Below are 23,087 nucleotides of genomic sequence, written 5' to 3' on the forward strand. Positions count from 1 at the left end.
CAGCAACACTTCCTGCTATTGTCTGTGTCAGACACGAGCGACTACACAATCTGTCGCTCTCTTGTTTTCTCCCACATACACGTGCACACTCACACACACACACACACACACACACATAGATATACATAACCCCCCCAACATCCCCGGAGCTTCTGTTGCAGGGGCAGCACTGACAAAAAGTTACAAAGGGGCTGATAGGGCAGAGCAACTGTGTCTTCTCTGAAAGAGAGAATTAGGGGGGGAGTGATTGAGTGAGAGAGTTAGAAAGAAAGAGAGAGAGAGAGAGAGAGAGAGAGCGCTCACATGAGAGGAAGTGCAGAAAAGTCAGAGGGAGCCCGTCGTGTCAAGCAGTTGACTGTGACTCCCTCTGTCAGTGCACAGCCGGGCTCCGGAGCTGCAGCACCACTCCCCTGTCAAAGCAGGATCTATCCTCTCCCTGAGCCTTCCAGCCTATCTGACCGCTGCCTCTGCCACTGACTGGACTGCTGAGGGACGTCTCACTGGATGTCAGCACCCAAAACTGGTAGGTGACATTATACATAATATATATCAGTCTGTGATAGGGTGTGTAACAGCTGTGTGAGTATTTTGTCTTATAATCTGAAGAGAGGATTTTAGCTTTCCTGGCAGTTTTGCAGATGTGGGCACAGTGTTGCCCAAACAGAAGATTCTTGGTGTTGCTTTGTTTCATCCTCACTGTTACCACAAGCAGATGGTCAGCTCAGTTTGGCTTCTGCCATAAGAAGCTTGGGTTTGTTCTGGATTCAGTGTATCAGCGACCCTATACATTCAAATTACTACAAAAGCTTCAAAATCATGTAGACGTAAAATGTGCAAGACAAACATTGTGACGAGCCCAAAAAAAAAGAAAAACTGTACTTCATTTTTTTGGTTTTATTTGTTTGGTTTTCTAAGTGTCGTTCCTCAGGACAGGGAAGGGGAGAAAATTGGAAACAGACCCACCCTGGAGAGCTAGTCTGTCCACCACCAAAAGTATTAGAGTGCAAAAGAATGAAGGAGACACACAACAACAGTCCCTCACTGCAACTCTGAGGGAGACGAGCACAGAGAGACAAAGATGAGAGCGAGAATGTGTTCAGAAAAAGGCTGGCTGACAGAGTGAAAGTTAATTAAACTGCTGTCACAACACTGGCTGTCCTCTGTGCCGAATAACTGTACTTTCAAGCAAGGACAGCAAAAATTGAAAAAATGTTGACATGCTTGAATAGTGAAATCGTGCTTGTGCAGGCATACTTTTTTTTTTTGTTGCCCACAGACACATCTTTTTATAGAAATCTGGACCAGCCCTGTACATCACATCATCACTGCCACATGCTTAAAACATTCTTATTCAATTAGAAATGATTAGAACGTGAGTAAGAAGTTAGAGTCCGCTGCATGGCAGGTTTAGCTATTCACCCCCTCCCTCCTTAATTTTGTGCACTGTACATAAATCTTGCTGCATAAGATGAAGTGCTGGCCTCAGCCTTTCTCGCCCAAAACACTAAACTTTCGCTCTATTTTTACTCTCCCGTGCTGCTCCATTTTTAGAGACTTGTCTACGTGGTTTGTTGGGCTATAAATCAGACTGTAACTCCTCAGTGTTCTCTTTGAAAATAATGGAGGTATAATGATGACATTCATGGATTATTTGGCCTTGGCCTTGCAGTAATGAACACAAATGACTGTTTTAGGGAGTTTATTACTGATAAGACTTTAAAGTGTAAGGAATACTGACGTGTTGGACAGATTCCACTCCGTCCAAACTTATATATACGTTTTTTATCAGGAATTCAACATTTTAGCATGATCACTCGGATGTACTTTAGATTCCAATACTTCAAATCCAATAATTACTTTTATTATGTCTCCGAATCCACTGGCAAGTCTCACTTGAAATCTGAATATTGGTCTGTTAAACTGAGGCTTAAAGGAAAGCTTCACCCCTAAAATCATTATTTGTTTATCAGTCACTCACCCCAGGTTGCATTGAAATTGTAAAGAAAACTTTGTTTTTCTCTAAAGCCTCCACAATGAACGAAGAATCCAAAAAATGGAGAAAATTCTTGATGAATGGAAGTAAAGGGGGACCACGTTTGACAGCAGCAAAACTTTATGAAAACATATGTTTACAAACACTCACACAGCTCGTGCAGTATAATCCAAGTCTCATTTATCCAGTCGTATGCTCAATACCAAACACAGTTAGAACTGAAGAAGCCTCTTGGATGGGAGGCAGAACGTCTTCAAGGAACTCAAGTCCAATTGCCTACGATATAGCACTTATGATTACCATGACCTGTATGACTGAGAATCTTTACCGACATGTTTAAAACACTTATCCACATTCATTTCCATAGAACTCCGCTCGTGCATTCCATTGAGCAGGGTTCAGATGCACGAGCTTACCCAGGCAGGCTCCTTGTCTGTGCCTGTTTCTTTCAAAGTGTTTTAAATGGTAAGGTTTTGGAAGTACTTAGCATACAACTGCATAAATGAGACTTGGATAATACTACAGAAGTTGTGTTTAAGTTTGTAAATGGATGTCTTGATATATTTTTGCTGTTGTTAAACATGGACCCCCTTTATTCAAATTCACAAAGAATTTTCCCCTGTATATGACAATGTTTTCTTCATGAATTCAGTGTAACACAGGGTGAGTAATTAATATAAAAATTATCATTTTGTATCTAAAGTATCCCTTTAAAATGAGCATTATCAGCAAAGAGCACCTTGCGTCATACTGTATGGTTCATTGCAGAACAAGAACTGAAATGACTGGTCCAATGATCGATAAGTTGATTGACAGAAAATGAATGGCCAATAATTTGGTAAGAGATTTATTGTAATGCCTTTTAAGCAAGAATGAAATTACTTTTTTAAGCAAAACTTTACTGGTTTCACCTCTCAAATAAGTTCTGGGACAGTAAACTGGCCATCTTTGGATTTTGGACAATGAGTCAGACAAAACAAGACATTTAAAGACCATTAAGGGGACTTGTAGCAACTTTCAATGGCTAATTATTACTATTTGCTAACATTTAAAGTCCAAATGATTCATCAATTTATCAAGAAGACAAACACATTAACAACTGAAGCCATATTTAATTTCATCAGTGGAGAACAAAGAAAAGTCCTGTGCAAAGTGGGAAATCAGCCAAACTGTATAAATAACTTGAGGAACTTGGCGATCTATATTTTGGTCATTGTGATAAATCATCAGACTCTGGGTTTGTTTGCTTTGTAAGGTCGAGGGGCAGCAGGTTAAGAGGCCACAGTCAACTGGAAGTGGCCCTCAGGGACGTAACTCTCTCTGGCTCAGGGTCACTGACTCTGACTACATCTGTGTGAGTGAGTCACAAGTGTCTAAATTAAGTTGAGTGGGTGTCGACTGAGGGCACAGCAGGACTGGTAACAGTGATGTGTGTTTCAGTTTCAGAGACGTGACATTTGTCTTGTGTACAGTATTTAGGCCTTCTCTAAAAGTTTTAATGTGTCTTAGAGGTCAATATATTTCTTCAAATTGAAAGTTACTATTTCAGAGGCTTCCTCTAAACATGTCAGACCAATCCAAGCTTAAATGCATCTTTGGTTTCAATTACCAACATGACTTGAATTTGCAATTGTTCCATTAAATCTTCCAAATTGCTGAACGACAGCACAGAAACTTGGCTCTATAGTAAAAGTGTGACGATCCAAAACAGATCACTTCTTAATTAAGTCCGCTCTGGTGTTAGGAGGGTTCTACATCACAGCAGAGGCTGCCAACTGAGGTCAAGTGAGCGCCGCACAGGGATGAAGAAGGAGCTCCAGATTAGAGGTTGATGTGCATGATACTAATGAGTGGCTGATAATAACATCTGAACAGGCAGCTGTTTGTGTTAAGATAACAAACAATAGATGCAGTCATTTATCTGAGTACCACCCCCTTGTGGAAAAGTCTTTTTACTGCACGAATCTGCTCTAATTTAGATGTAAGTGCCATGGAGAGTTTTAATTGTACAGAGCAAAACTGTCAGACAGATTGTGCAATGAAGGAAGCAGCTTAACTGGATAGTTTAAGAAATTACAGTACAGAGATGGAAGCCCTTTCAGCAGGAAATATAAAGTTAATGATAAGTTATTGCCTTTTCCATGATCCCCTCTGTTTATAGTCTTATCCAAGCCATAAGGATTTTTTTAATTGTATTTTTTCTCTCATTATATTTGGACTTTTCTCTTTAAAGTTCCTAATTTGTCTGATAGTCTAATAAACAGCAGACATCATAAGAGTCTTTCAGAATGAGAACTGACTCCAGAGCGGCTGAAACCGCCGCCTCGTAGGTGTGTTCAGTTTGACATGTGTAGTACTTTAAAAGTCATGTCACAGACCTCTTCAAAGGGGTACACACTGTTCTGACCTGTTCCCACACGTGCACACACAGGAGTGTGAAGGCGTCGTAAAGCAACACTTTCCAGCTTCACAGTCAGTTTCCAGAGAAACTAGGCGAGTGCTGAGTGCTATTTATCCCCTCTGTGGGTTGACTTCGCCTTGCTGTTGGGAATGGAAAGGCTTTAGAGGCTACCCACCGCGGCGAGCAGCCTCCAGTGCCTACTCGGTTCAAAGTCACCGCACGGCTGCTAGCTGGAGCTTAGCGTGGCCTACCTGAACACGTGCAGTGGTGTTTATTACATGGAGTTCAAGTACTTCACAACCACTGTTTTACATACGTAATGGAGCTTTTTTCCCTTTTATGTACACATCAAGGCGACAAATGTAGAATCTTAGTTTAGTTGAAATTATTTTCATTTTTTCTGCATTCTACTGGTGATTTAAAGCTGTTTGGCTTTTTGGTCACTTTGGGGCAGTGGAACAAAATGAAAACATAGCACTGCTTACAAAGCTGTTGTGGAAAACATATTTTCGTCTCAAACTGCTCCTGTGGGATTTGGCTCAGTAGAGGCTAAATGCTCCATTATGTTTACAGCCGTAGGCAGTAATTACAACAAAAGTAAATAAACTTTACAAATTGCCAGTATTATTATTACTGGTTCTAATAGTTCTGCGTGTGGTTTGTGCAAGTGGCGTTTGCCGTATGTCATTGCAGTATCTCATGTGTCATATAAATGCCATAAAAGGAAGTCATAGTTTAGTATGTCAAGAAAGATGCCAATAAAAATGTCATAGAATAATATATGTCATAGAAGAAGTCACAGTGTGTGCGCTACTTTTATTGTGTGGCCCTCAATGATATGTTGACTCCCTTGAAATGGAAATAAGTCATCAAAATTTTGAGAACCCCTGATGTTAGATTTCTGGTTTAAAATGCTCTAAAGTGGTCAGTTCAGTTTCTAAAAGTTCCTCCACTTCTGATTAGGTCACAGGGGGGTAGATTGAAAATGGTTCTCCAAATGGGTGATTACAGCCCTGTTAAAGCCATTTGTTAACTTTGTTTGCTGTAAGGTGCTGGGCAGGTAGCAAACAGTGGGTTTATCAGAGCTTGTTTGCGAAAAAACAGTGCTGAAGAGGAGTGAAACTGAATCAAAACAGTAAGGTCGCAGTAAAAACAGATAGAGAGGGAGAGGAGCTGTACTGTATGGCTGTGCTGCACGGGTCTGTGTGCATGTCTCTGCACGCATGTGTGTGTACACGCATGTGTCTGTAAGGTAGGATGACCCCCTGCACAGTAAAAAACAATTTCTTGTTTGCGGACCCCCAGCCTCCACCCAATACCAGGAAATCTGTTCGACTGATAGCTCCACACATTCCACAGGTCACAATAATGCACTGTGGCATTTCCGTCAGTGACTCCTCCAACATCACACACGTTATCCACATCAAACTGTCAAAATCAGATAGAACAATTACACACGCAACTACAAAAGCCACCACTGGGTGTTTGTGTTGGTATGTGAGCGGGGCTGCGCGGTTCCAAAATGCATCCCAGTGTTGGCTTTTGTCTGATTGTGCATCTTAATTATTCGCGCCCCAGCCTTTCCCATTCTCTAATCACTTTCTCACTCTCCCTATCTTTCTCCTGACTCCCTCCTTTTCTTTCACTCTTTTTGGCAATCTGCCCTGCAACTGCTGCTCCCTCCATCACCGTATTGCCTGACCGCATTCCTCTCATTCCTACTGGCTTCCTGTGACTGGAAGAGGAGTGAGCCCTACTGGCCACAAAACTCCACCTTGGAGTCCTACCCATGTATGCCATATGTGTCTTTTCTGCTCTTCACTGTTCTGGCCTTCAGGTTTTAAAGCCCTCTCAGGGATTCTGCATAAAATCCTCTATGAGTGTCTGGTGACAAGATTTCGAAGATGGCTTTTCCACAGCATCTCACTCATGCTCTTATTGTACTGTGAGGTGCGGATGTTTTTACTGAGGGGTTTAGTGATCGTCCTTATGATCCAGTCAGGCCCACATGCCCACACACACTTCCAAACACTTGCTCGCTACCCAGCAGTGGTAGTGCCCTTATGACGGCAGAGACAGTGTGGAAACAGTGTGAGGGGGAGAGATAAGAATGGAAAGCTGTACTGACATCTGATGATGATAACGTGTTATCAGAAACAGAAATGTTGGTGCCAGCTTCATCAGACCTTGTTATTAAAACTGATAGTGCCCACTTAGTAGCCTTATATTTAAGATATAGGTTTTTTTATTTAATGCCAAATAAACATCGTTTTTTCATAAATGCAAATATTTCTAAAAGACTGAAATGAAACTGATAATGATAATGAAACTTCCTTCATTTCAACAAGGCTTGTCAAATACAGACACTTGGTCAGAGCCCCTCGGCTCAGATACAAACGCACTGAGGGACCCTTTGGCAGTATGAGCCCTAGTGGCAGAAATAAATATCCTTTATGTTTACTACGTCAATAATTTTTACAGCCTATGTATGAGACGCACAAGGTGATGTGTCACTTTATGCTTGCTACATTCATAATGTCTTGTCAAAATAAATGTCCATTATCACAGGAAATGTACAGTTTGTACTCCATAAATGCATACAGTGTCTTTTCAAAATAAACTTATAATATATGTTCGTTTGCTTCCTTAGGTTAAGAAAAAAACACCTGTAAAGTGAGCACATTTGTTACTAACACTACGCTGTTATTAATCAGAATCAGAATCATTAAAATAACTCGAGTGACTTTTGGTTTTACACGGAACACACACAGTTGTCTCCCGCGTGGCGAATTTACCTTTCCTAGGATAGCAAATTCATTACCTGCACTACTTTCACTCTGACTGGCTGGTACTTTTTGCCTTCATTGCTTGGGTTGTTTAGGTTTAGGTAAGAGGAGAAAGCTTAGTTAGGGTTAGGGTAAGAGTGTCAGGGTAAGCCAATCAGAGGCAGAGTAAAGCACTGTAGGGTGGGTCATGCCTTCGCTACCCTAGAAATTCACTCCTGGTTGACAGTCTGGAGTTTGTTTGACCCATTAACCTCCACCAACACCCATCCACCCTATGAGGACAGTTGCTCGGTGCATCAGAAAAAAAACTGTCAAAGGGTGCCTTGGTGCATTGGTATGTGATGTGATGCTGAGGGCCATTGAGCGTCAGTGTCTGACGAGTTGAGAGTGAGACCTGGTTGCCATTTCATAATTAGTTATAAGGCACTTGAAGTATTTGCATCCAAATGTGCATGTTGACCAATACATCCCTAACATTCAAGTGCAGCATCCAACTTTGGAGCTAGTTCTTGAATGACTTTTGAGCACTCATCAAAGTTGGTACTTTCTTTCGGACATCAGCTCCTACATGCATCATTCCAGACTGTGAATAATTGGAACATGCGCCATAATGTTAGAGTAGGCTGACCAAATGTCCTCTTTTCACGTCCCGTCCGGGGTGTCCGGGGGGGTTTTTATAAACTGATGATAATGTCCGGTTTTCCGTGTGTTTGTGTGTGTGTGTGTTAGAGTGCGGCACGGGCAGCATATTTCTGTCCGAACCCGAACCGAGCCCGACATTATTTAATGACCAAAGCACTGAGTTTGTGTCACACAGTGGTTACAGGCTATTTAACAGGCCGGGCGTGCGCCGTGGGTGCTCAGCTGCGGAGAGGGAGGCCTCCGTGTTTGAGACGGGAGCGGGAGGCGGGAGGTCCGACGCTTCTAGCGAGAGGAGAGGGCGAAATAAAACAAAATAGGATAAAATAGGAAAACTTGTCTCCCTCTTTTATTTTATTTTATGTTCAGCGTTTAATCAAGGCGGAGGCGGGCGGCTGGAGGTCCGAGACTTCCAGAGAGGGGAGGGGTAGAAACAAACAGCCAATGTGTGTCTGTGTGTTTTATGTTCAGGTGTTGTCACGTAAATAACAGCGCCCAAGCAATAATCAGGTGTTGTCACGTAAATAACAGCGCCCAAGCAATAAACAGGACAGACAGTAGGATTTTATTTAGTTTTACACTACATTTTCACTGAAAGCTGACCGAATCCGACCCGAGCCCGAATACAATTTATAGCTACATTTTTGACCAAACCCGGCCGACCCGTCGGGTACCGTCGGGCTCGGATCGGGTAGCCACACTCTAGTGTGTGTATGTGTCCCCTGTTGAGGCTATCTGAATTTCTGTCTTTGAGAGATATTATTTTGTAATATAACTGAATTTTCTATCCATACATATAAATTTTAAATATATTAAAATGATAAGGCATCTTTGAGTAAATTGCGAGTATCATTTAAGTAGGCTATGTCGTGGTCGGCCGAGTGTCCTCTTTTTTGGAAATCAAAATATGGTCACCCTATGTTAGAGCAGTGATTCAAAGACCAACTGCATGTTGACATTATTAGCATGTGTTGATAATGGCTCATGAGAGCATTTTAACCATGAATAGATGACTATTCAGATATTTACATTTTCAAACAGAAACTGTTTTAATTAGCTAATTTCATGGAAAATGTAGCTTAAGCAGCAACAGTTACTAAACACTCGTACGTCTGCAAATAGAAGGAGCTCTGTCTCAAGCATGTGCTGCTCAAAATGGAAGATCTGCTATGAAATTCAATTTGCTTGTACGTATCTCAAATGATTCAGGACACAGTCAACCCCGTGACTGGGGGAATGGACTGCCAAGTCCTGCCAAGAGCACAAGGAAAAGACATACTGTTGTTGAAATTAGACAGTTTTGTTGATACCATTTGTTTTTAACTCAGGCCATAATTACCCCCTTAAGGTACACCATCTTACTGAACAACAGCAAAGCTATTGACTCGCTCATAGGACCAGGACAGACACTGGTCACATGAAATAAAAGACACTGGTCCCAGATAAGTTCATCTTCATGGATTGAATGATGTTGACCTTTTTTTTTTGGGCAGAGGGTGGATTTGGCCACAAGCAGGATGAGGAAACAGTGAGAGTTCAGTTTAGGAGAGGACATGTGAGAATGGGCAGCACTGTCTAAATTAAGAGTAAATGTGTTGTGTGTATGTGTGTGTGTGTGTGTGTGTGTGTGTGTGTGCCTGAATTGCATGTATGCATGTGTGTGCATCACAGATAGAACTTCATTGTCCACGAATGTGAGAATTTACCTTTGGCCTCATGAGGTGGTCAGAAGAATCATACTCTATCTGAGGCTTTCTATCAGTACTAATATGCACATGTATTTCAAATATGTTTGGTTCTGTGGTTTTCCAAACATTTTGATGGTCATATTTATATTTTCGGCCGGAATGTTTTTTTTACTGGGCTCACCACTTCCTTTAAAAAGACGGCAAAAAATGTCAAGACACACAAACGTATTGTAATGCATCGCTTAAAGATATGTTTGCTGTAAAATTTAGCCTAAAGTCTTAAACAATTCCACTGAAGTCAAACTCATCGACTGTCTGCACAGTTTAGTGCAGCAGGGTAGTAGGAAGGTGACCAGGATGGTCTCGAGTAATTCAGGGTGGTCCTGAATTACGAGCAACTGAATAGTACCTTTTCCTGTTTGTCCCAAAAATTGGACCTGAGTTTTGATTCACAACTTTAACTTGTGTCAGCAGCAGTGTTTTATTCACAAAGTAACACGTGCATGCTCTTTTCCCCTTTTTCAAGTATAGATAAAGATAGCACAAGTTGCCGTCACATGCACAGGGAAAAGTGTAGCTGCAGGCTGCCACGGCGAAGGAGTGATTTGACACACACGTCGTGCAGACAGGCAGGCACCACACTGATAAAGTGAATAAAATAAAAAAATGTATGGAACGTAATAATTTATACACGGTTACATACAACACAGCCATTGTGTTTTGACACACATTTAGCTGTTAGTTGACGCTGAATGTTGTGCACTGGGGGTCACACCTACCATGGTCAAGGGACCACACCAACCCCCACCTCCCCCATCCCCCCGATGGGGGTTATACTGTGAGTGCTAATAACTCCTTTGTTTTTAATCTGCGTCTTTATCCCAATTGGTGTGCTCTTTACTATGGTGAAAATATTTAATCTCTTTGTTTTGTGCCTTCCTGTAGTAGTAGATCAATCAATGCTACATCGTCAGCATATCTACAAAATAGATGAACAAAGGTCTGACAGATTTCAGGATTGTAGCAGCATTTGATAGTGATATTGTCTTGGTTGCATGAACTTGTGTGTCTGTGGCAGCTCATTCATACTGCACTTCACTCTACTTTCACATCCTCTGTTACCAGTGTTCCTGTTTTCTTTTGAAAATTTACTTAGACACTAAGTGCCTTTAATTAAGTAGGAAGCTACATATGATATGATAGAAAGTGCTGGTACCTGACTCCTAAGTATACTCAAGTAATGAACAATACTTGGGTGTTTCCATTTCAACAAACCTTGTGTTTGTACTAAAATACATTTTATCTGCTGTCTGTAGTTATAGGCATTTTTCACTGAAGACCTGCAGTAGGAAAATTGCAGGTGCAATTAATAAAATATATAATTGCTGAATTCAAATTAGCTGCTTCAGTTTGAGGGTCTTGGTATTGTGTCACGCTGTCATAGCTGACCTGGACACTTACATATAAATGAAGCCATTGTTAATGTTATTGGTAACACCTGTAGTTTTCCTTCTATGACAAGACAAAAAGTGTGCTGTGAATAAGGCTTATAGTAGAGGAAAATGTAACCCATCAAACCATCTAAAATCATTTTAGATATCAGGTTCTCATCCACTGAGATGTTGCTATAAATGCTGTAGTCGGTCTCAGCTTTATCTGGGCCAGCTACATTAAAATACTATCAAATATTAATGCACCCATAAGCCTCAGAATAAGTGCCTCTGCTTTTAATGAGTACATATATAATTTTTTTTTTTTTTTTACTTTTACTGTATTTTGCATGTAGTATTTTTCCATTGTGTATTGTATTGACTGCCAAAGGGTTTGAGCACTGCTTCCAAAACTAATTATGGGAGATTATGGAAGTTTTTGTGTTCATCTTTGAATGGCATAGCGATATATTCTTGGATAGGCTTGTCACTGTTTCCACTTTTATCCCAGATGTAAATCAAGAGTACAGCAGGCAAAAGCCACACACACACACATACACACACACACACACACACACACTCAGTCCTGCATTGCCAACAGTGGACTCTCATTCTACAACGATCAAGTGTGGACCTCTGTTTCTGGTCATTCTGAAAAAACTAAAGTAGTAAAGAAAATTTGCCATCCCCTGGTGTTAAACTTCAGCGGTGGAAGAAGTGCTCCGATTTTTTACGTAAAGTTTTACTATGCAGGATTGTCAGTTACTGTTTGCAAATGTGCTCACCAGCGTAAGTGAGAGTAAAAGCCAACCCCAGACTAAGTCTTCTTTGGCGTTTCACCGCATTATATTTGCGTTTTACTGAGCTGTGTTGCTTAGATGCCTGCTGCCTTCAGTCTGGCACCGGGTCGCTACCTTTTAATAAAGCCCTGACCTCACCTGAGCAAGTCCATAAATGTCCCAAACTCAGAAAATAAGAGGAAAATAATAAAATACAGACAGAGGGCAGAGTCTCTGCCAAAAAATGCACCGCCACACACTTACTAGTGGGTCATATGAGATGATTGCAATGGATTACTTAAGAGTCAGCATATTGTTTTTTTGGGGAAAATCCTGCATAGTATACCTTTAAATATACCAGCAACATGGTGCAGAAAATTCTATGTTACAAGTAAAAGTCCTACATTAAAGGTCCAGTGTGTAAGACTTAAGGGAATTTAATGAAAGCTGGCGGTAAAGATTACAGATTGCAACCAGCTTTAACTTCTCTATGACAGAATAAAAATATGTAAAGTTAGACCCTTTGGGGCAAGGTGCCCCCCTTAAATGGGGGGCAAAAATCCCCAGAGGCACCCTACCTCAAAAAATTACTTCGTTATGTGACTTTATATAGTTCATATCTATGTATAGTAGTTGTATAGTCAGTGGCATAAGGTAGTTACAATGGGCCCCAGTGCACGCTCTTATGAGGAGCCCGATTACGCCCTAGTTACAAGTTATGAAGCACACACACACACACGCACACACAGTTTTAGGAGTACCTATATTTTAGCAACAGTGTGTCTTACTGACGCTTTTACGTTACATCCACTTGCAGATATTTGATACTGGACACATTAACATACATATTACACACCAATCATCATTACATATCTGTATAAGACAAATCTAAAAAAAAAAAAAAAGGAAATTATTAGTTTAACTTGATAGTTTTTTTTTATTGGTAAATTATAGTTTTTTAAATAGTTTATGTAGAATAAGATTATAATTTGTTATAGATTGACACTGATTTACAAAACCAGAAAACCCTGATGGAGATGGGTTTGCCTTATTTAGGGCATGTATGGCAAATAGCACCATTTTTGTTTTAATGTGAGTTCTTCTTTAAAGATGGGCATATTTCCAAGTGGCAGTCAGGCCCCTCCACCCCATGGGCCCCAGTGCAACCGCACTGCCTGCACTGTCTATATTTACGCCCCTGAGTATAGTAGTGTAGTTTTAACAACATGCTAGCGTTACTAGCCATTAGCTGGCTAACTGGCGATCATAAGCATTGCTAGCTAGCTAGAATTAGCAAACCATTATTAGGTCAGGGTTGGGATTTTAGTTTGGTTTATTTCGTTAAAAAGCTTATTTTGAGAACAACGGTGTCTTTCCCCAGGCATGAGGCATCTTGCCCCATAGTAAGGCAAGATGCCTCAATGCCCCTTTTAAAGTTTCCCCCATCTTTCCCTATTATTGAACATAAATTTTTAATGCATTAATGTGTACATCATTAATGTGCTGCAGTTGGTAAAGGTGGGGCTTATTTTTCATTATATGTGCTGTCGAAAGAGAGACAGAGTCAGAGAGAGCATCCTTACCCAGCTGAGTTCAGCAGATGGAGCCCTCACACCAGCACACACACACACACACACACACACACACAGGCGCAGATGAAAGTGAGACTCCCTGCAGGTTTTAACAGCAGTTTCACCACCGACATTCAGCGAGGAGGAGACAGACAAGTGGAGAGCAGCTTTCGGTGACGGTGGAGAGCATTTCTCTTAACTTACATAACCACTGTTAACATTTTGACGTGCGGGACTTCGCTTTATATGTGTGTTCGTGTGTGTACAGCTCTGACAGAGGCGCGTGCTGACGGTTGGAACCAACGTCTTTGAGTATAACTACACCAGTCAGCTTACTGACACAGTAACGACCAGTTCAGTCAAGACTGTCGAAACTCGACATGACAAGGACAGACACTTGGGTGAAGTTTTCATTCGTCTTTTCCTTTTTCTGACTCGATGTTGCTGCCTTAAAACTGGCTGTCAGACCCTCCGGTGTCGCAGGAAGGTGGAAATGCGTCGCCTTTGAACTTCATCTCCAAACGGTAGGCGATGTTTGTTTGCTAAGGTGCACCGTGAATTAACGTTGAGCTAGCAAACGCACATGAAACTTTTTTAAGAAGCTATAACTTTATTAAAAATTGTAGTCGACTGCCACTTTGCTGCTTTATTGTGTACAAGAATGTCAGCAAAGACATTTGAACTTACATAGTGTTGTTTAGGTTATGTTGCGTGGTAAAAATATGTGCTAAATATGAGCTGCCTGCCATTAACACTGTTAACCTAAACCTGTTTTATCCTTCTTGTGTCTTTAGTTGCATCCAAACACAAGCAGCTGTAAAAGCTCACCTGGCTGAGATTTTTTAATTTTCATTTATTACCTAGATGTTTTTTTTTTTTTGAAGAAATACAATAGAAAACAATAAAACAAATGCCAATAGTAATATCTAAAATCAGTGTTCATGTCTTGAGGTCATGGCCCAGAGTTACACACTGCAGTCTGAATTAGTAAGTACCCAATTACCTGCCAGAGCTAATTGACCATGTAACTCAAGATGCCCTGGTAATTATCCTAACCTGACAGGCAACATGACTATTTCAAGGTGATAAATAGGGCAAAGAATTGTGTAATTATGGTATTAAGGCCTCATTGTGAGTGCCAGTGTAGAATTTCCTATTGGATGTATTTCTGCCCATAACGTCATTGAAAAGTTTGACTCACTCACTACTAGGCAACAAATGTTTGGTTGTTTGATGGACCATGGGGTGGGCAGCTGAGTTGTGGGAGTGTGTGTGCTGTATTATGACAGAAGTCGTAAAAATTGTTAGATTCCACCCAAGCCCCTTCAGTCCCCAGAAAATGAAAACACACATATGCGCACACACACATAGTGCATCCAAGCGTGGAATAATGTTCTCATGTGTCCAGGTTCCCTCTCTGGACGGGATGAGGTCATAGCCTTAGTGCTGTTGCAGGGATACAGTTACATTAGTTTCATGTGGGCCATGCCAAAGGAATCGACACCACCTACACTCCTCTGCCCCTTTTCTGTTGCTTTAGATCTCCCTCATTTTTTTCCTCTCATCATCTCAGATAACCAGCAGTGATCATCATTGCTGCTTTGAATGAGTAAATGTCTACCTGTGTGTATGCATGGGTTCCTCTGCAGTGTGCAAATGCTGTTTCCAGGCGTGTGTGTGTGTCTGTGTGTGTGTGTTTACGAAGTGTATCCCCGAATAAAGAGTCTGATCATAATAAGCAGCCCTTTATGCGACACGATTGGTGTCATCTTACTCAAACTGTTGGTCACAAAGGCCCTTTTGCTCTACAAGTTGTGATAGCCTATGGGTTTGGCTTTGTCACAGTCATAAATGCTGAATAGGCTCTATTTGGCTGGAGGTTCAAGTGAAACTTTACCACCATCACTTTAGAGAAAAGGCTAAATATTCCCACTTGACACTGGAGATGTGAAAAAGTCTGCTTGTCTCTCTGTCTGTGGGTCTTTTCAGCATTCTTGTACTCCAAGACATTTTTGTGTCGATGAACAGTAATTTGCCCTTTTGCCTCTAACGTTGGCATCAGCAGAGAGTCACACTAGTTGTAAAGCAGTGCTTGCAGTGCATATAATTCTCAATAGACAGTTGCACTGGGATGTGGTTGCATGCAGTCAGCGTTGTTTTTGCCTTGCTGTTGAGATATGAAGCTGGGTTTCACTTTGCATTATGGGTACCCTCTAATACAAATTCACAATTATTTAAAAACATAAGATGATCATGTCTATTTCGAGCCTCTAGCATTCAAACACTGTGTGGTTTCACACATACTCTAGAGAAACAACTGGAGAGGTGTGCTAGTTGTTTCATTTGCTTTTTTGAGATTCTGTAAGTGGCTAAAAAAAGTAATTGGTGAGATGTTGGTGAGAGGGAACTTGGGCTGCATCTAACACTTATTGTCATCATTGATTTGATCGAGCAAGCTTCTGTCCTAAAATGTCTTATTTTGTAAAATGAATACTCAAAAATGCTTAAAGAATTATCCAAATGAAATCAGTTAACAAAATAGTTGCCAATTCATATTTTGTGCATTGGCTGATTGGTTAAACGACTAATAGTTTCAGCTCTAGATGGGATACACATTCACAATGTATTTAATGTCTTTAGCGTAGTAAATTGAGGTCATTAAAGTTCAGCGGATTTATTTTTACTTTGCATGCTGCATGGATGACTAAGACAACCAGTAAAGGGCCTTCCACCACTTGTCGATTAATCACTTTTTTCCAGTGTATTTGATGAGTGATTCAGCCCTAGCTGAGTAAACACTGATAGAAAAAATTTATTGACCCCAGATAGACCTTTGTATTTATAATAAGAAACACAACAAAGACAAAGTCATATTTAGTGATCAGGCCCTTATTCATCCATATCCATCATATCCATTTTGGGTATACCTTTGTTCTGCAGGCTAGTTGTGAAAGTGAATATCAACCTTTTCCCAGGACAGATAACCTTTAAAAGTCCGCAGTGTTTTCCCAGTGTGAGCCACAGCAGTACGCTGACAATAGAGACAGTGTTCTGGACCGGCCAGAGCCCCAGATCACATTTCCTGTTCCTGATTTAAGATCAACTCAGCTGACTACTGATACAAGCTGCTCCTCAAAAACACAGCAACAAGACCATCACTATACTTGTGTATCATGCAAGTGTGTGTGTGTGTGTGTGTGTGTGAGAGAGAGAGAGAGAGAGAGGGCAAAAGATGGAGAGTATCAGGGAAATCAACTAAGTTCAAACAAAGACTTTATCAAAACCAGCCGTAAAAGCAGGCTTGTACCAGACAACGGTAACCTTATTCCTACTGACCGCAGGGGTGTATTTAAAACAAAGAAGCCCTTCAGTGTATGCAGCCTTCTAACCTGATGTGCAATAACAGATTGTGATACATAGTATGCTGCAGACACATGGGCGACTCATAGTAGGAAGTGGGCATGAGAACCTGTTCTCTCAGTCAAATCACCCTTCTGCCAGGCGTTGGGTTTTTACCTGTTAAAAACAACAAATATAAGTCTGTGTGGGTGGGTGTGTAAAGACCACATTCAGTCAGGTAACATCTGGTATTGGCAGGATCATAGAGGAGGGGTGGATGTTTGTAGGTGGAGATGAGATGCACGGACCACTGACCTGAATCAGTCACTGTTTCTTTTGAAGCACATAAAGGAAGTCAGCTGGTGTTCCTGTCAGGTCAAATGGTGGCTCGTCTCTTAATTTGCATAATTGGGGGCAATGTTAAGGTGATAATTTGTGTGCGGTATGTCTGAATGAGGGTGTTTGTTTTAGCGCTAACGTACTGTATCGCCACTCTCTCTTATGAACCATGAGCACCTGCTAGTTCATGAAAGTATCAGTGTCCATTCATTTAGCAGTAACACATATATTGTGTGTTCTCAGGCAAGACAGAGTTTCAGTCTCATGCCAACCTTATGACAGCTCCCTGGGCCAAATTTAGCTGTGTTTTTCCCCTCTGAAAAAGATGACCCTTTGGAATCCACAGGAGAAAAAATGAAACCATTTCAACAATTGTCTGTCTGTTTTGGCTGTGAGAAATCAAGCTGGAGAATCACACTAAAGAGCATGCTAGCTTGTGACACTCTCATATACACACACAACTCCACAGTGAGCTGGCGACCCCACATCTTTTTCCCGTGCAGCCTCAGGGACACAATGTCAAGAGAAGGCTTATAACGGTCTGACCTCTGAACTTTTGGTTGAAGAGAGTGGCAGGGACATTACAAAAATGTACTGATTGCTCTGAGAGGAAGAAAGAAAAGACTAGACAATGAAGGAATCTCATATTTGCCTGTGCTATTATCCTGTTGACAGTCAAGTGTAGGAATGTATTGCTTATGTCATGGCATAATAAGTTGTTACTTCATAAGCCTCAGGAAGAAAAGGAAATGAGTTTATTGCAATGGTAAAATGTCCAAACATCTCATAATGACATACAGACAACACATGTTTGGCATGACAAAGATTCCTCATGTTTTGTCTGAAAAATGTATAGAATGATTTTGATCAGGCTGTTCTCATGCAATGTTTGTATGTACACAGAAGAAAAATAACACTCCAGAATTCATAAATAGAACATATAATCATGAGCCAGTAATCAGTGTATAAACCACGTAATCAGTCCCATGATTGGTGCGCTGATAGGAGTGAGAAAGTAGCATGAAGACAGAAAGTCTGTGTAAGGCGATAGGTTGGGGTGGTGGATGGGTAACAAAACACAGGACTTTCCCCTGGTAGACCGATGTTGGAGATTGTGTGAAACCAAGTGAACTCTGAGTTATTTTAAGATACACTGTGACTGTATTTCTTTTGTTAATCTTATATGTGACTTTACTTGCCTAAACTTAGAGTAGGTAACTTTATGATGGCAAACCATATTTCTTTCCCTAAACCGACGTAACTTACGTAACTTTACGTTAAGGTGATGACAACATTCATGGGGTGCTGATTTGTTAAATATCATATGAACAATTGTGTATTTAGGATATGTTGAGTTGACTAATTTATCAGTTGATTTACATATAATTGATCTGCAACTATTTTAATAATTGAATAATTGTTCGAGTAGTTTTTCAAGTAAAAATTCTGAACATTGTCAGTGTCTTACATGTCAGGATTTCCTTTTTTCTCTTAATTTTGTGTCATAGTTAATTGAATACCTTTGTGTTTTGGGCTGTTGGACATACCAAGCAAGCAATTTAAAGTTATCATCTTGGGAACCAGGAAGTTGTGGTTGACATTTTCTGACATATTAAAGCAAAGCAGTTTCAAGAATTACTTTACACATTAATGAATAATGAAAAAAAAAAAATCACGAGTGGCCTAAACATATTTTATTTGTATCAAGGCAGGATACAATATTTTACAATTATCAATTAATTTTAGCTATCACAAATAACTAATAATAGTAAACTTCCCTTGTAAATTACATATAAATTGTACATTGTTAACTCATTTTCTGTCCACACCCATTAGCAGTACAGCTGATGCACACGAAGCTGAAGTTATTGACAGCCCCTTGCACACACGCCATACACATACAAGAGCAAGTGCAGGCAATTGGGAATGCTATTAATACACTAATAAGCACACACACTTGCCACACACTCGTAAAAACAAGTGGTGTGATGCTATTAATATGTCAAGAAACAGCAACGCAACTCAGTGTCCTAACACACATGTGCACTTGCATGATTATGCACAATAACACAAGTGTGTACTGACAGGTGACACCAAAAATAAACCAGCATGGTCACACATACTGAAAGTTACACAAAGGACCTCAGTGTTCTCTCAAAAGAAACAAATGGGCACTATTAATACACTGGCACCAATGCGCGCCAGCACTGATGCGCCGATACACATGTACACGCACGCTCAACTGTCGCACAAGCAGATCCTACTTATGCAAACACAAAGACCTGCTGTGTACACTCTGAAGAAACAACTGCAAGCTATTAATATCTTGGCCCGTATAGGATGGACACACTCACGCACACACACATATGGATGCACACAAACGAAGATTGATACTCCAGCTGCTCGGAAGCAGAGGGACAGAATGTCCCCAACAGCTGTGGATTCCTCTAAACGTAAGGACGGGGGAGGGACGGAGAAGGGGACAGAGAGATAGGTGGTGGGCTGAGGGATCTGGTGAAGGTGGCCGGCATGGTGGAGTAGCTGTCATAATAACGCTTTTTTGTGTCTGTGTGTGTGAGTGGGTCTGTTAATACAGAGCTCAGTGTCCGCCTGATTGTTGTAAACATGATGAATTTACACTCAGCACAAGCTGGCATGCTCGGTATCTCCCTAAAAACAATATTAATAGCATCTGTTTATGGTTGACATGACATTTTGTCTGTGAACTCCTGCTCTTTCTGCTTTGCTGCTCATCTAACCAGGCATAAACCTCAAGCCTGCTGCCAGTGTTTATGTATACAAATAGTAGCTAGCACTTAACCTGATGTGTGACTTCCAGACATAACTCCATCCAATACCACTGCTGAGTTCACTCCAACAATAAACAAAGCACATTTTAGGGCCACAGCGTGGATATAAATACTGCTGAAGGACATCTGTAATTCCCAAGCTGCAGAAATGAGCCAACGAAGCCATTCAACCAAAATAGCAGCTTCTGCTTGCCTAAATGAACCAAGAGGATGTTATGGTGCAGACTAACTTTAGAAACAGGAAGTCACTGTTTCTGTGTGAATGTGTGTGTGTGTGTGTGTGTGTGTGTGTGTGTGTGTGTGTGTGTGTGTGTGTGTGTGTGTGTGCACGCGCACGCAACAGTAAAGCTCATGCATGTATGCAGGTGTGCGCATGTATGTGTGTGTCAGTGCTTCAGTGTGTTGCTGCTGCAGAAGGCGCACAGAAAGAGGATGATGGTTGTGAAACGAATATGCTATTACAGAAACCAGAAGTTTGTCTCCTGCCTATTTTTAGCAGCACAACGCTCGAATGAGAGAGACAGAAGCACGCACACAGATCTTATCTTGCAGCAGTTCTCCTTATTTTTAAATTGCACCAGATTTTATCATATAAATAGCATTTATTTTCAGCTTTAAAATATGTATCTCGCATTCTTAGAGCACAGTTGATAAATAGCAGACCATGGCTAAAAAATACCTGTATCATTGTACTGCTTTTTTATAATGTGCTGTTGAAACAAGCATGTACTGTGAATGCCCTCTTGTACAGTAGTGAACTCTTGGTAAGATGACAGGCAGTATTCAGCAACTTTTTAACTCTTTCAGGGTCAGGGTGGAAGAAATCTTGACTGTTTCGTTGGCTGTCAGAATGCATCATGCAGTGACCAAGCTGGTTTTGTGTCCAGTCATATGAGTCACGTTGTAAGTCACAGGTTCAGTGTCAGCAAAAAAATTCAGCATTTGTGTCACATTGTTTCGAGTGAATAGAATTAAGATGCGTCTGGTTTTTGCAGGCTGGTTTTCACAGTATGTTCGGAGTAAAAATACACCGCAGGTGTTTCTTTTCTGTTTAGATGAGACTGACTTCCTGATCATTTCCTTTCTCTCAGGGGAGCTGACTTGTTTGGCAATCGTGTGTGTATTTGTGTGAGAGAGTGTATGCAGATTATTTCAGTCCCCAACACCGCTAACACCGCAGTCCTGCTGCTCCAGTGATTGTCTGATTTACTTTGAAAACACACACACATTCTTCTAATAATACATACTGTTTTGCTGCAATGGGTATTTCCTGCTGCATGTTAAGCTTTTTTTTCATTACAGTAAGAAAAAGAAAAAGCATCTGAAACTTAGAAAAGCAGGCCCTGTCAACTTTAACAATGATATATGTTATGCAGACATGAACCAGCTGCAGGACAGGTTGAGATATTTCAGAGATTAAGAATTGTCTGACATTCATACCTTTGTTACCTGGCAAGGTAAGATTCCAGTGACGCAAGAAGCGTGGTAATTGCAGGCAGTGTTTCTCTGTCTCTATGACGAGCTGTACAAATAATTGTGCAACAAAATGTTAGCTTTTACACAAACTATATTTTTGTTTTTCTCTGTTACACACGCACATGGTTTTCCCCTAAAACAAACAGAGTTATTATTATTAACTCTGTATTTGGTTATCAAGCAGAACAACAGAACTAAAACCGCTTGGCTCAAACTGTACGATATTATCTTGTACTGTAAATACTTCTGGTCTTATTAACTCCCCGCCTGTTTTTTATGTTCTACTGTGTGTGAGTCTCACTTGACCTGCAGTAATAAGAGCGTGGGAATGTTTTCTTCTTAAGAGGAATTCTGTCAACCCGAAACGCCTTCACAGACATGATTGCTTCTCTCTCTGAGTCAGTCCTGCTGTTGGGAATGAGGGCCAAATAGCTCCCTGGGTCCATACGACTCACTGTGTGGCTCCTGCAGGAGGGACGTTCAGTGGGACTCATGTGTAACCTGCGTAGAGGATTGTTTTGAGCTGCACTGCTCTAAGTTAAATCAGATGATGTTGTTTCTGTAACTTATGGAAGTGCCAATGCACCATTTTATGCTGGAGCTACTGAGTAGATAGAAGACCAAGCCTTCAAAACGCTGTGTTTACTTGACTTATCTGCATCTGCTATTTGTGCATTTTTTTGTTTGTAGTATGAGTTGGTTTGATAATGTAATCTTCTATTTGTTAACTCCTGGATAACTCCCAAAACAAGTGAATAATTGCAATGCAAATATGTTTTGCTAAGATACTGTGATGCGAGAGGCAGTGTTGTCATTGCAGTGTTTTTACTGTTACAGTGCTGTCCGCAGCTGGTAACATAATTCAGCAAGGTATGCCAGTAAAGAAACGTTCACTTACAGGAATTATGTGAGTAATGTTGAGTAATATTTTGGGTTGCAGTCATTCAGGCATACGGGTTCAGTAAATTTCCATGTCCTTCCCTCCCCTCCCACTGTCCCTCTACCCCAGAGGGAGCAAGGTGTCTCGTTCCATACTGTATCTGTCTAAGCTTTTGTATCGGTACCGAAACATTCCTCACCATGTTTATTGGTTTCAGGTGTCAGTCGCGTTGACACGTGAAAGCACTATCAAGTTATCTGTGAACTTGCATATGTTTTTGTTTGGTTGTTATGGTGCATCACAATACTTAAGGCTGATGTTTCCTCACTACCAGTCACCGCTGACCTTTCTGTCTGCTTTGTGTCTTATTAGTCACACCATCAGGCCCATGTTGTGCCATGCATGCTACAGTTAAATCCTCATGGTGAAAAGTAAGGTTGTTCTAACATATTTACAGTGGCTTTAGGATTGCATAAATGGATCAAAACATTTTCTCACTCCCCTGCACCTATAAAAAGACATCTGTCTTTCGTTAGGACACCGAAGCCTGGTTCAATTGTCTCACCCGTGCTAAATTTAGCTTTTTATTTCTTTCATTTTAGTAAAACCTGGAAGGGAGATGACAGATTGATGTACCTGACCTAAATGCCTTGGCCACACAGTGTTTAAAATCCAACTCCCCACCCTATTTCCTTCATTCTTTCTTTCTTTTGTGCCCCCTCCAACCCCAACACACACAAACAACCCCTCTCTTTTGCTTTCCTGAATGCACTGTTGGACAATGGCCAGTTCACTTGAGGCAGGAAGACTTGAATGAAATGAAATATGACTGGTGAATGTGCAGAGTTCAAGCACAAGTACACATCTGGGTATACATTTATGCCAAATAAACTGAGTGCACTCCTAATCATGTTTATGTATAGCACAAGTAGTGAATGGCACTCAGATTGTTCTTG

At 40.9% G+C, this 23,087-nt stretch overlaps 1 protein-coding gene across 2 annotated transcripts in view; it reads left to right on the forward strand.

Annotated features, from left to right (window-relative positions):
- Window positions 1-342: 342 nt before the first annotated feature.
- The window catches only part of LOC126386067 (histone deacetylase 7-like), a 50,565-nt gene continuing 27,820 nt past the window's right edge, over window positions 343-23,087 (forward strand). Inside the window, exon 1 of one of the 2 annotated variants that reach the window (XM_050038168.1) lies at window positions 343-523. In XM_050038168.1, the coding sequence (XP_049894125.1) occupies window positions 505-523 (19 nt within the window). In that variant the 5' untranslated portion in view covers window positions 343-504. Of the gene's footprint in view, window positions 524-13,405; window positions 13,812-23,087 lie in introns of those variants that run through there. The other variant, XM_050038169.1, reaches the window with a different exon arrangement.

The sequence above is a fragment of the Epinephelus moara genome, chromosome 24 (genome assembly GCF_006386435.1).
Source record: "Epinephelus moara isolate mb chromosome 24, YSFRI_EMoa_1.0, whole genome shotgun sequence".
Lineage (NCBI taxonomy): Eukaryota > Metazoa > Chordata > Actinopteri > Perciformes > Serranidae > Epinephelus > Epinephelus moara.